This window comes from Nanorana parkeri, unplaced genomic scaffold (assembly GCF_000935625.1).
Source record: "Nanorana parkeri isolate BGI_ZX_2015 unplaced genomic scaffold, ASM93562v1 scaffold471, whole genome shotgun sequence".
NCBI lineage: Eukaryota > Metazoa > Chordata > Amphibia > Anura > Dicroglossidae > Nanorana > Nanorana parkeri.
In genome coordinates, this window is record NW_017306739.1 from 135,268 (window position 1) to 150,257 (window position 14,990).

Sequence of the window (14,990 nt, forward strand, 5' to 3'; positions counted from 1 at the left end):
ATTTTTTATAATAGGCTGCCGTGAAACCATCTGGACCAGGCCTTTTGTTGGGCTTAAGAGATTTTATTGCGGTTTGTACTTCTTCTTTTGATATTGGCCTGTCTAGTGAGTCTCGTTGGATTTCTGAGAGGGTTGGGAGTGCCACGTTAGCTAATGTTTTGGACATTAAGTCTGTATTTAGAGGTTCCTGGGCTTGATATAGTGTAGATAGGTGTTGCGCAAATTCCTGAACTATCTTGCGGGGATTGCTGGATAAGGTCCCGTCTGACAGTTGCAGACGCAATGGTTTTTGGTGAAGGTCTATTTTCCTAAGTCTACGTGCTAGCAAAGAGTCTTGTTTATTGCCTTGGATATAGAATTTGTGTTGGGTCCTACGTAGGCTCTTATCCGCAATAGTGGCTAAGAGTAGATTTAGGTCCCGCCTAGCTGTATCCAACAATCTTTTGTTGTGTGAAGAAGGGTGGGCATTGTACGTTTGGGTACGAGACAAGTATATGTCTTCTAGTTTTTTTAGAAATGCTTGCCTTTTCTTTTTAAGAGCGGATGCAATCCGAATGCATTCACCCCTAAGGACTGTCTTGTGTGCTTCCCATAGGGTCATTGGGGAGATTTCTGGAGTGTTATTAATATGTATGTAGTCTGTGAGAGCTGTTTGTATAGTGGAGCGCACATCATCGTCAGTTAGTAAAGAGTCGTTCAGGGACCATGTGCGGTCGACTGAATCAGACCAAAAGGAGGACATATAGATTATAACTCCCTGATGGTCCGTCCATGAGAAAGGATGGATGATGGCTTCAGTAACTGACGGTAACGTGGCATGTGAGGTGAAGAAATGATCAATTCGAGAGGATGAGTCATGTGGGTTCGAGTAAAATGTGTATTCTCTAGAGGTCGGGTTAAGTTCACGCCAACAGTCCACTAGTGCGTGCTGGAATAGCAAACGACGGAAGGGTCTAGATGTGTCTGAAGGCAATATCACTGTGTTGGATCGGTCCATACTCGGGTATATTGTCAAGTTAGAGTCGCCACCTAGAAGAAGAGTTCCCTTTTGGTGTGCTGCAATCACAGAAAGTAAATGTCTAAAGAAAGGGAGCTGATTAGAATTCGGCGCATAGTACGTGACAATAGTGGCTTCCACATCACGTAATGTACCTATCAGGATAAGATATCTTCCGGAAGGGTCTGGAATTTCCTTCTGACACACAAACTGCGCCGAGCGCTCAAAGCCGATCAGCACCCCTCTGTGTTTTGTGTCTGAATTGGCCATGTGGATTTGTGGGTAATGGTGGTGGAAATATTTCGGGCAAGAGGATTGTGAAAAATGGGTTTCCTGCAGACAGATTATGTCCACGTGTCTGGAGTGGAATTGCCGGAACGCCATGTTACGCTTGCTGGGAGAGTTGAACCCCTTTACATTAAGGGTTAAACGTTGCAAGGCTGACGTGTGGTTACTGAGGGAGTATCTTAGTTTATTAGGCCATTGGAGAAGGACTAAAGGAGCGCTCAAGGAACAGGGAGAAAAGGGGAAGAATAGGCAGAAAAAGCAAGAGTTTTTAGAATGAGGGAGCATCAATAAGTATTGTAAGTTCTGACCAGGGAGAGGCGGCCCTCCACTCAAGATGAAGCGGAGCATGTCCCTGGGCAGAAAAACCATCCTCGCGTCCAGGCCAAAATGTCTGGATGAGGGAAGAAAAAATTGGGGGGAGGCACAGGAGGTCTACCTCCCGCATCGCAGGGGTAATACCTTGTTTAAGGAATCCCTCTTAGTCTCCATCTGATTAGCAGTACTGAGCAATTTCTACTTCCTTTTTTTGGACTTCGTACAGTGCATAACCATGATTTGATATTTATATTTTGTTTTGCAGGCACCTTTACACTAAGGGGTACAGCATACAATTTGCAGATACATGATTGTATCCCGTGGCTCCAGTGATGTGGTCAAGGTCATTTAGACTTCTTAGCAAACTGAACTGAATTATGCATACAAATTCTTACATGTGCTTTTTGATATCATCTGTCTGACTTTTTTTTTACTAGGCTAGGGGAAGGAAGTAGTTAACCAATCAGGCTTTAATTAATACGATTTTAATCTAATAATTCCAGCATATGTAAATGAAAAAACACTTTTAAGAAACTGTATACAAATAAAAATGCTATCTGGTTGTATCTGTGAAATATGGAACCATGCATGGGTTTGATTTTGATTACTTTCATTTTCTTGTGGTCAGATTAAAAAGGAAGTAGCCGGAAAAGTCTAAAGAATAACTCCAGGAAATTAAAAAATGAACCCTTGCAGTGGAGCTACCCTTGCACTGCAAAGGTTAACTGCTCATGTTGGTCCACGGGCTGACATAAAGATAATATACTTGCCTAATCCTTGGCCCCTCCGTTCTCTGTAGCCATTTCTCTACTCTCCCAGACTATGGCTCACTTCAGCTGCCTTAGAAATGATGACATCATGCTGACAGACATTCCACCACCAGAGCAGGGGGGGGGGGAGGTGAGTGCTCACTGCCGCAGGACTGAGGATCAGATGAGTATGTTTTCTTTATTTTGGCCCCTATTCCAAAAAGAGTTGTTGGGAAACTCCTCTGCAAGAGTTAATTTTTACATTTCCTGGAGCTCTTTGTGATAGTAGTGTGTTGAAAATATTTTATTTGTTTTCATTCATGATGAGTATGTAGTAAGCTTAAAGTGAATCTGTGCCTTGCTTTAAAAGCAAAATGACATACTTTGTGAATTATTCACAAAGCTGCCGAAGTGCCCCGAAGTGAAGTGAGCCGAACGCTATTCGGCTATTCACTTCAGGCATGTACATTGGCTTAGACAGCAAAACAATACTAAAATAGCAAATATTAAATTGGTAATCCTTAAAAATACATGCATAAATATATAAAGTATATATTTTTTTCAATAAGGCATTGTTGACCAAATGAGATACATCATTGCATAATACTAACTTATATGACAAAAAAATACTGGTAGGGTAAATAATTAAATGCGTCAACAAGAAAATTAATATATAGATGTTTTACTATATTGGTATGAATAGCTCATAAGCCCATACAATTCCTACATCTAAAATGGAACTGCTCCAGTATATAAGTCCATAAAAGAGAAATAAAAAGGGCCTTTTGTACTGTAGTGACACTATTGCAGTAAAGTATGTTCTAAAGAAAGACAAAAAAATTAAATGTTTTTCATGCAGAGACCCTTGACTAATAGCATGGAGCTATACAATAAACAGCACCCCAGAATATCACTGTAAATATAAATAAATGTGAACCCTTGTTTAAGTACACACTCTGTAGTTGATTACAGGGTAGATTGGCAAGCAGCTATGAAGATTATACAGCCAATAAGTAATATGGGGCAAAAACCTCTGTCCCATAAAAAGAAGACAGTAATTTAAATAATAGTGCTCTCTTAGAGTGGATTATAGAGCAGAGGCATGAACAGCAGCAGATGGCACTATTATTAATATAATACAAAATTACTCTAAAAAAAAACCAAGAAGTCCAATAGTATGATTGAGAACAATGTATTGCTATGCTTTATTTAGTATAATCTCTTTATATCCTGAGATTTTATAGATCACCCATGTATAGTATATAACCATAAATGAAACACTTAAGGACCGGAGTGTTAAAACCCCTTCCTGTCCAGGCCATTTTTTTGAGTATTCAGCACTGCGGTACTTTGACATTTATTCCGTCATGCAACGCTGTACTGAAATAAATGTTATATCGTTTTTGGGGGACAAATAGAGCTTTCTTTTGGTGGTATTTAATCACCTTTTTTTTTTTTTTTTTAACTATATTTAGGAAAACAAATACAAAATATTTAACTCCCCCAAATTAATTCTTACACTTTTGTGTGTTTTTTTCTGTGAGATTTAGGGGTCTATTCACTAAGCTGCTGTAGGCAGCCGAGTGACTAACCGGCCCGAAGTGAAGTGAGCCGAATGCTGTTCAGCTATTCACTTCAGGCTGGTACGGCTTACACTGAATGAAATCAGCCATACATCGGGTGGCTTCGGCTGGCTTCAGGTCGGCCGAACTTGCTCGGCATGTTCGGCCTACACGAAGTGCAGAAGGAGTTCGACTCAGCCGATCCAACATCTGGATCGGCTTAGCCAAACCTCCGGCAGGCTAATCGCTGCTGTTCGGCCAATTCTCATAGATGTCGAACAGCAGTGAGTGACTAGCCGAATGCCCCTGAGAGCAGGGTTCAATCCTGTACTCGTCAAAAATAAAGGTGCCCATACACTGCACGATTCTCGTACGAGAATCATGGGAAATCCCGCAATCGTACGAGAATCGTGCAGTGTGAATGAAGACGTGCAACCGTTTCTACTGTACGGTCGCACATCTTTTGTCTAAGGAGCATGCTAGAAAACCAGCCGAAATTCATATGATTTTCGGCTGGTTTGAATGATGCTCGGGAGACAAATGCTCGCACATTGCACACTGCACGTTCAGCATTGCGGTCATCGGAAGCCCGCCTCTCAGGGGGGCGGGCTTGAAATGATCACAAGTACGATCTCACTGTCCAAGATGGGCAGATCGTACATTTTTTAAATTACTTTACAACCATCGCAAGACTGAGGTCTTGCGATGGTTGTAAAGTGTATGGGCACCTTAACTCTGGAGGGTTACGGTGTGAAAGCACTACCAACACTAAAGGCCCAAGTTTAAAGCACCTGTTGTTACTTTCATCCAACGTCTGTAAAAGAGACAACAGAATTTATCCAAAAAGGATCCCCCCCCCCCCAAGCATTTGTTTACAAGATTAGGGAAAATCAATCACCGCCAATTTAAATGTCAGTTTTGCTGCAGCAGGTTCTATACATAGTACAGATGTGCCACTTTACAGGCAGTTCAAGGGGACCCCGAGGCATGATATTTAAATTAATTTTTGTCTCACTTTAAGCAATGTTAAAATCACCGTTCCTTTAAAAACTTTATTTTTTTAAAGTGTTTTTTTGCATTGATACATGTCCCCCAGGGCAGTACCCGACTCCCCATACCCTTTTCATGCATAAAAAGCCTTCAAAATGGGGACATTTTATTTTACAAGTTCTGGTCTCATAGACTTTCATTGAGTTCTAAGTTCTTTTAAAAACCGCTAAGGTGTGTTCTGCCCATCATTAGCAGTCAGAATTCAAGCACAGTTTGCTAATTGATCCTAATCTCTCTCTATGCAGTTTGTTAATGTGCCCATACAACTTTTGTCTTGCGATGGTCGTAAGCTTATTAAAAGCTTGTACGATCTGCCGATCTTGAACAGGCAGATCGTACTTGCGATCATCACGGGATTTCCCGCGACTATCGTACGATAATCGCAATCGTACGATAGGCACCTTTAGCTTCCTATAACTATAGCTGCTTTGTGCCCTCCCTTTTATTCCTGAGTCCCGAATAGCATTTGGCAGCAGAGCTACTATCATTGACCGCTCTGCTCCCGAATGTCAATAAATGGGCGGAAACAAGTCCTGAGACGTCACGACTCACTCCGAACCTCCACACAGAGCTGTCATTTTGCAGTGAGAGTTCGTTGGGATCAGTTGTGTCGGTGGGCGACAGCTGTCGTCCATCCGGATTGACATGGATCTCCATTGCTGGACCATGTGATTGACCTTTGATTATATCCATGGACACTTTTTAAAACATTTTTTTTTTTTAAATGGAGGACTTGTCAAAAAACGGTGTTGTGTTTTTTTCTCAAATAAATGACTTTGTGGGTGTTGTGTTGTTTATTTACATTTTTTCTGTTTATTTGGTGAATGCGTGAGGGTAACAACTATCCTTTACTCATTCATGAGGGGAGGGTAGCATCTGGGTGCTCCCTTTATGAAAGGGGGCAGCCAGATTCCTATAAGTCCCCCTGCCTGCCTGCAGACACCTAAAACCACTGGGCCAGGGTAAAAGGCTTTCGTCCTCATCAACATGGAGACAAGGTGCTTTTCCAGGGGGTCCTCTGTTGCAAAGCACCCTCCCCATGTTGAGAGCATGTGGCCTGGTATGGTGAAGGAGGGGTGGGTGCATACTCATCCCCCTCTTCCTGCTCTGCCAGGCTGTTACTCGGATCAAGGGTCTAGTATGGGTTTTTAGGGGGGACCCCTTGCTTTTTTTTTATTGTTTGGACGGTTAAAAAGAAAAATGTCACTTTTTTTTCTAATGTCACTTTGCTGAATGACATTCAGAAAAAAATGTGGATGTATCCAAATTTTGTTATTGAAAAAATCAGATATGTTCAGATTCATTATGTTTTAATTCAGATGCATGCGATATGTCCGATTTTGTCGAAAATTCTTCCAAATTTCAATTCAGAACAAAATGAATCGGACATGCCTAGTATCTTGTAGTCTTGTGTATTGGTCATTTAGTCTAAGGGGGTGTAATGCAGAGGAATACTCGCCTAACTTCCATGGCAGCCAGTTATCGTCCTTATTCCTGGTCCAGCCCCAGAAAGTAGGTCGGCCCTTGACATCCTTCCTGCAACAGTCCTGCATTGTATCTGATGGCATCATCAAAGCAGTGTCCAGACAACCGGTGGAGGGGGAGCCAGATGCTCCAAGGAATTGAGGAAGTAATTCAGTTTTAATAGATTTGTGGATAAGTAGACCTTATCCCACCTCAACAGTTATAAATTAGCCATGGCATGCTTTGTTTATTTAAACATTATTTCATCTGGTTGTAGAAATTAATTTTATCCTCCATATTCATTATTGCTTTGTAAGAGAGAAACTCTATGGTGTATGAAATGTTAGTTATTATGCTAAAGTGTGTGTGTGATATAGTACATACATTTAATGCAAATTCACTGTGATCACTTAATTCTTCCTCTTTCCTTTTCTTTTTACTTTGAGAATTGAAATGTTAAAAATCTAATTAGATTATAGAGTACTTACATTATTTAGACACACCTAAAAGGAAAGTGAAGACTATAATATTTAGGAATAGATCTGGTTGCAGCATCCACTTTAGCATACTGCTATTTGTAACAGCTAGAATAAATTGAACAGCATACCATTAATTTACATGGTGTGACCTTAGGGTGACTTGTATTCAGATAACTTTGAGATCTCTAATTAAGAGGGGAGCTTTGTATAGTTTGCTGCTTCAGGCAATCGAATTAAGAAACAGGAGCGTTTCAGAGGCATTAAGTACTTTGTAGCTGTTTGAGTTTTCTTAAATCTTAGGATTATTAAAAAAAATCTACAGATGTAAGGTAAGATTTGATTAAATATTAAAATGTTAAAAAATATAGAAATCTGGTTAGCATCTATATAAAATATATCAAATAGTAACCTTATACACATGTGGAAGAAAGGTAACCTATACAGACATGGTAAATAGTCTATAGCAGAGGTAGGCAAACTCTAGCCCTCCAGCTATGGTGAAACTAAAAATACCATCATCCATATGCCTCTGGTCATGCCTGTGGCTATCAGAGTCTTGCAATGCCTAATGAGAATTGTAGTTGCCCCACAGCTGAAGGGTAGGGGGTTGTCTATGCCTAGTCTATATGCTTCACTTTGATTCTCAACAAATTTCTATAATTTTCTGGCATTAATTATATAGTCTAAATATATGGTGAGATTGTTTACAACTACGTGAGTACTACGCAGATTTATAGTGGCTTGACAAATTTTGAAACAAGATATATCCAGTAGGTAATAACATAGTTGAAAAATATTTTTTGTAGAACAGGAAAATGGGGTTTGAATGGGTCTATTACTTATTAACATGGCATAATGAATCAAATTGTGAGGCAAATTTACCTTTTTAGCAAACTATAGCTGGTTAGGTCAAGCTCGCTGCAACTTCTGTCTTCAGCACAAATCTACCATGTCAGCCATGATGGTGCAATGGTGATGGTAGGCACAGACACAGCATTGCATTCATTAAATATCAGGGTTTGTCTCTCAGGGAGCCCATCAGGATAGGTTATCTTTAGTAATCTTAAAGTGACACTAAACTCCAGAGTTGAATCTTAAACATGCATTCAAGTACCTTAACTATAAACAAAAATGTAGCTTATGTGTGCATCCCTCAGCTGTAGATTCTCAACTCATCTCTGAATTGGTGCTGACACTGTCCTTCCTTCTGGAGGGTGGCTACTTTTGTTCCCCATGGTACCTGTGTGTGTAATGTAGCCACTGCTCCAAACTCTCTCCCATGATGGACTATGACTTCAATACAAATTGGCAAATTGGCATTTTGGCGTGGGAGGGGGCGTGGTGGTGCATTGAATTCAATGGCACCGCTTCCACGCCCCCCCTGCCCGCAGTGTGACCGGACGCGTGGCAAAACTTGCCAGCGTTCCGGTCCACTGCAAATGCAAAAAATAGAGCAAGCCCTATTTTTTGCGTTTGCAGTGGAACGGAATGCTGGCAAAATTTTGCCACGTGTCCGATCACACTGCGGGCGGGGAGGAGGATTCTTAGCAATCGCGGTGCGTTCCAGCAGCTACCGCTTGTGTGAACAAGCCCTTAAAACATCGCCTATGCGCAATTTTGGATGTGTTTTTTTTGCAATTTCGTGGGCACACGCAATTTTAAGGCTTGACATGTTTGGTATCTATTTATCCAATGTGATCAAAAACATGAAGCAGCATACATTTTGGACTAAATGTATGAAGAAAGATTGTTTATTTGCAATGTTACATAACATAGGGAAAACGTTTTTCTTTCAAAATGTTGACATTTTTTCTTTATATAGTAAAAAAATAAAAAAAAACCTGTGGTGATTAAATCCCACCAAAAGAAAGCTTTATGTGTCCCAAAAAATGCGTGACTGAATAAATGTCAGTCAAAGTTCTTCAGCGCTAAATGCTGGAAAGCAGCCTGGACAGGAAGGGAGTTTAATACCGCAGTCCTCAAATGGTTAACAAAACCAGATTTGTGTTAGATACATTGTATTTATTGCTTCGGGTCTGTTTAGAGATAATCTTGTGTAAATCGGTTGCACTACATTAGCTTAATAATAAAGGTGAAAAATTGTTCCCTGCTAAAAGCTTTTTTTTCCATTTCTTACACATGTTAAAATGTAAATTTTAGGCCTGACAATTATCTAAAGAGGAACTCCTTGTTTTGGTCTAGGGGTTTGAATACAAAAGATATACTCGCCTAATCCTTGGTCCTACAGCAGTCAGGGCTCAGCTCCTTCGCACCGGCTGTGGTATGTCCCTTGGCACCCTCACCTCTACTGCAGGTGAATGGACCTGCATTAGACATGATGATGACAGTGGAACATAGACCATCAGAGCACAGGGCAGAAGAGGCTACAGGGACCCTGGATAGCAGCCAGGAAGACCATCCATAAGCCAGAACCCTTCACTGAGCATCCCGTAGAGTCTGCCTCATTCCAGTCAGGGAGTTCAGAAGGCTATATAGAAACCACAGGGTGCCATAAAAAAAGTCAATATATAAAAACATCAAAATGGACTGACTGTCCTCGATTGAATAGCTGCTGTTGATTTGACAGCTGGATAGATCAAGGAGACACTGCTGAGACTCTGTTCTCCTCACAGAGTTCCACTGCTAATGATTAGCGTGCTTTTGGGGACACACACCCCTTCCTCCAAGGACTGAGGATGAGGTGAGTATATCTTCTGTAATCCAGCCCCTAGACCAAAATGAGCAGTAAACCCTTGAAAAGAGGGATTGCAAACATGATATATTCTGAAAGCAGAGACCCTGTAGAATAAAATGGTGGCAGTTAGAATGTTTTATGTCACACGGTAATCAAGTTAATTTGATATATAATTTTATTTTTTTTGCTTCTGCAGGGCATGTGACTTGGTATGTTCCAGGAGGGTCACCCCCAAAATCCATACCAGACCCTTATCCGAGACAGGGATCTGCTATATATTTTTAATGGGGACCCCATACAATAAGTGTCCCCCAAAAAACAAATCCATGCAACACCCTTGTTCAGGCATGCAATCTGATTGGGCAGGAAAGGAGAATGCACCCCCTCCTTAACCACACCAGGCCACATGCCCTCATCCCCATATCTGGTCTGCAAGAGGATGTGTGGCTCTGTAGGGGTGAAACTCATCAGAATCTGGAAGCCCCCTTTAACACAACGGGGCCCCCAAATATCTGAAAGAGTACATAGTACCCCTAGTTACTAATTTACCAAAACATTTTAAATGGTAAATTAACATGCACACCATTAGTCCACAGTGTGACTAATCCAAAGTCAATCCAGTCCAGACATGTAGATTGATTGTCAATTACAATAAATGGTGCCCCGATGGCCTGGTGGGCATGCAAACTGACCATTTCGTTAATTCATTTGGATTAACCAAAACCTCCTATTAAACCCATTGGTGGGATCTTCATCTGAATTCACAATATAGAATATTGACACAGTACAAATGCCATTCAAAGGTGGTATAAATAAAACATAACTGCTGCCCTCACCAACTTTACAAACTTGCGTTTGGTGTTCTTTCTGCCACTTTGTTCGCCCATTGGAAGAAAGACCTGGAACTTTTGGATATTGGGAGAATGTGCAAAATGACAGCTAGAGTGTGCTCTGTATTGTAGGAAAAGCTACAACCACTTCTGTGTAGCAGCCAAATATTATTGTTACATTGGAGTTGATTTACTAAAGTAGTAGAGCATGTTTAGTTTAAAATTAATTTCACTTAGCTTAGTGAATGAGGTAGAGCTGCATCATTTAAATAATTCTTACCAGTAAAAAATAAATAAAATGTGCTCAAATAGAACAAATTGTTAACCCTTAGTTAACTCTACCCTCATTCCTTCCATAGTTTTCCACTTCTATTGTAACCATTTTTTCATTCATTTCATTTTTTTTCACTTTTAATGTTTACACTTTTTTGTTTTATTCATTGTTGTTTTCAGTGTCTTGTTAACAAATTCACAAAAAGCATCATGCTTTGGACCAGAAACTTATATATTTATGGACCTACAGTATTTAAAAAGCGGTAAATGTGACATTCACCAATTGCTTTATAATTTTGTCCTTCGTGTCATTCAAAATGGAACACATTTTAAATAAAATGCACATGTTTTATTTATAGTAACACTGCTTGTTTTAAAAGCAACATTGGTCAAGTTAGAATAAGCACTTTGTTGTTTGTTATGTTTTCAGTCTATAGCTTGCATAAAAATAAAATATTTTTGCAAGCTGATACTGTCAAAGGAAAACTTTGTCTTGAAAAAAGATGATTAGTCATGTGAAAAAGGAAGTATGCCCCATTGGAATTGTTGACTTTTATAATATGTTTGAACAGACAAACATTAGATCTTTAATCAAACATTACCTACAGATAAAGTTGATATACTTAAAAATACAAGGAAAACATGCCTTTTCAATAATTTAGTCAACAAAAATATCAGTAGATGTTAGTGTACTGTGGAATACGTAAGTACACCCATGACCTTTAGAAGCTTGTATTGCCCCCTTAAGCAAAATGTTTTTTATAAGCATTTTGCAAAACTACCCACTAGTCTCTGACATTGCAATTTGACCGCTACATTATGCAAAATTTGTTCAGTGGCAAGATGTGTTTGGGGGGGGGTTGTATGTGAACTTATAAGTTCAAATGTCTCCACAACATTTCACTGGATTTAAATCAGGGCTTTGACCAGACCAGTCCATAACCCTCCATTTCTTCTTTTTGAACCGTTCCTTGGTGGATCTGCTAGTTTGCTTTGGGTCTTCAATTTTCTTTATTTGATTCAGTCCAAAGCACAGTGTTCTATAAGGGCTGACCTTTGCCTATGTGTTTTGTAGAAAACTGTAGTCTTGTTCTAATGATCTCTTTGGATGTCAAAGGTTTATTCTGGCACACCTATAATGGAGGCTAAAATAGTGCAATTTCTTGTTGATTGTAGGTGTACCTTGAAACCCACTGTTGCAATTGTTGCCTGCAGATTCCTCAATGAAATTTTGGGGTTCTTCTTTGGGAGATTTATTTTTCAGCTATTTGCTGAATTTGCTCAGCTGACCAGTCCTAAACAAATTAGCAGTTGTTTGAAATCAGCGCTACTTGCACATAAATTTGTAAATGTAGTGGTATACTTTAATTTTACACATGACAAAACTACATTTTTGTTAATTTGGATTTTGAGAATGAATAAAGATAAAGTATATCACGTTTATCTGTAGCTACTGTTTTAAGGAAAACAAGGGAAAAAAAGTGAACAATTTCTACAGGATTTATTTATTATTATTATTATACAGGATTTATATAGCGCCAATAGTTTGCACAGCGCTTTACAATATAAGGAAGACATTACAGTCACAATACAATTTAAGACAAGATGGTAAGGAGGGCCCTGCCCGTGAGTGCTTACAATCTAAGAGGGAGGGGCAAGTGATACATGAGGAGGTAGCTGCGCGGGGATGATTGTTTGAGAAAGTGATTGTTCAGTGGTTAGGTTGAAGTGGGATAGGCTTCCCTGAAGAGATGAGTCTTAAGGGATCGCCTAAAGGCAGTCAGTGTGGGAGATAGACGGACAGGTTGGGGTAGAGAGTTCCATAGAATGGGAGACACTCTAGTGAAGTCCTGGAGGCGAGCATGGGAGGAGTTGATGACGGAGCTGGAAAGCAGGAGGTCTTGTGAAGAGCAGAGGGGACGCTTAGGGTAATACTTTGAGACCAGGTTGGAGATATAGCCGGGGCCAGAGTTGTGGATGGCTTTGTACGCGGTAGTTAATATTTTGAATTTTATCCTTTGGGCTATAGGAAGCCAGTGTAGGGATTGACAGAGGGGGGTTGCAGACACTGAGCGGTTGGTTAGGTGGATGAGTCTAGCAGCTGCATTCATGATAGACTGAAGGGGGGATAGCCTGTGTAGAGGTAGGCCAATGAGGAGGGAGTTGCAATAGTCAAGACGAGAGATAACAAGGGAGTGGATGAGTAATTTTGCGGTTTCTTTGGTGAGGAAGGAGCGTATTTTGGAGATGTTACGAAGGTGGAGTCGGCATGATTTGGATAGTGATTGGATGTGGGGAAGAAAGGTGAGGTCCGAGTCAAGGATGACACCTAGGACATTGGCATGGGGGGAGGGCTGGATAGTTGTGTTAACAATCTCAAGGGAAAAGTTTGGGGAAGGTGCACGGGCAGGAGGAAATATCAAGAGCTCAGTTTTTGAAAGGTTGAGTTTTAAGAAGTGTTGCGACATCCAGATAGATATGTCAGTTAGCAGATTAGTGACACGCAAGGAGACTGAGGGCGAGAGTTGCGGAGTAGAGAAATAGATTTGAGTGTCATCGGCATAGAGATGGTATTGGAAGCCATGGCTGTATGTATTACTTACAAAATGATTGCCACATAAATAGGCCCATAGCAAAAATTTTAAAATTGCTCTGGTCCATAAGGAGTACATAGGTGTGAAAGCTGCACTGGTTAAACTCCAGCAATTTAAAGAAGCCTGTGGCTTTAGCTATTGATACAGCTTTCAATCAGCAATATAACTGGTGTTCATACTCCAAGTTCTTACTCCAAGGGTATAAATGCCATTACTTTTTACAGGTCGGTAACACTAATGAAAATCAGGGTGTCTGAAGGTCTAGCAAGTGGAAGTCTTTTTAATGAATGGAATTGTTAAAAGCAAGAATAGGACTCACAAACAGCCAATGATTAAAAGCCTGTGATTTGCAGAAATACATCTGTGCTGTGAGAACTTCAGTAAACAGTCACATCAGAAGTATGCAGTCAGGAGCGAGCATCCCTCTATTTGCATGACATCCACGGTTAACGCGTTTCTGGGGCCACACCAGGGTTCTGCCGAAGGGGGCATGGCCCCAAAAATTTCTGATGTGACTGTTTGCTTCAGTTCTCACAGCGCAGATGTATTTCTGCAAATAACAGGCTTTTAATCATCAGCTGTTTGTGAGTACTATTCTTGCTTTTAACAATTACATTCATTAAAAAGACTTCTACACTAGAGAAGTACACTTTTTTCTATGTTTCCTATTGACACAGCTTATTATATTGAAAGAGTCACCTTATTGCTGCCGCAAATATTCTAATAACACTATACTTTTAAAAAGATATGTAAATACAAAACTTAAAAAAAAGTTAAATATTAAATCTGGCACTTGCTAGAAGCAAAACTAAAACAAATACTTATCTTTTTCAGATACGATTTACCTTGACCATGTTGGCACAGCACTTTTCCCAGAAAGCCTTCTTCAAAAATTCATGGCTGATTTGTCTGAAAATGTTTATGGTTAGTTTTAAGTACTTTTTCTCCAATATCACAGAAATGTGAACATTTGTCTAAAAAACTTTCCAGTAGTGTAAAGAAATGGGACTATAACCACAATTTTTCTGTAGCATTTCCTTTAATGAGCAGTGATTAATGTAAATGTAACTTGCTGCTGAGCTATAATGGCTTTCTTGACATAAGTGTGTGGATTTATATGGTTACATTTTAGAACATCTGCCTTTTAATTGAAAGGATTTTACACTGTGAATACTAAGCTATGCAGGCTTGTAACCTCTAAGTAGTTATAAGAAGAGTTCTTTCAAATGTGACCATATCACATTGTTAAATGGCAAATTTTAGTATGTGTATTTGCAACACTTATTTATTGAAGGTTAAGGCAAAGTGAATAATTTTTTAATATATATCCTTTACACAGAGTTGGAAGGACATTTGTTGTATTTCATGCTAATCATTTTAGAAGTTACGAATGTTGCTGTCATAAATGGTTACATAGCTTCATTTGTTTCGCAGTTTCAAAGCACACTGATTTCAATGGAAATCCTCTGTGTTGTTACTGGCATTTATAATCTGTACATAAAAATTTGTTTTTATAAAATATAAATGCACAAATGATTGTGATTGTAAACATTCTAGAAAATTTTAAAAAATTATCTTTTTGGTTTATTTTGGACCCCTTGATATAACTTGATCAATTATGTTCTCTTAGTTCTCACTCCTTATCTTGTACTGATCTGAATGAACAGTTGGCCACTGGGGTGTATAGAAATAGA

The 14,990-nt window shown here is 39.7% G+C and overlaps 1 protein-coding gene across 1 annotated transcript in view; it reads left to right on the plus strand.

The window, feature by feature from the left end:
* Positions 1–14,990, plus strand: part of MOCOS (molybdenum cofactor sulfurase) — a 314,243-nt gene that overhangs the window by 29,501 nt on the left and 269,752 nt on the right. Inside the window, exon 2 of the mRNA XM_018560663.1 lies at positions 14,131–14,220. Coding sequence (XP_018416165.1) covers positions 14,131–14,220 — 90 coding nt within the window. The remainder of the gene's footprint in view (positions 1–14,130; positions 14,221–14,990) is intronic.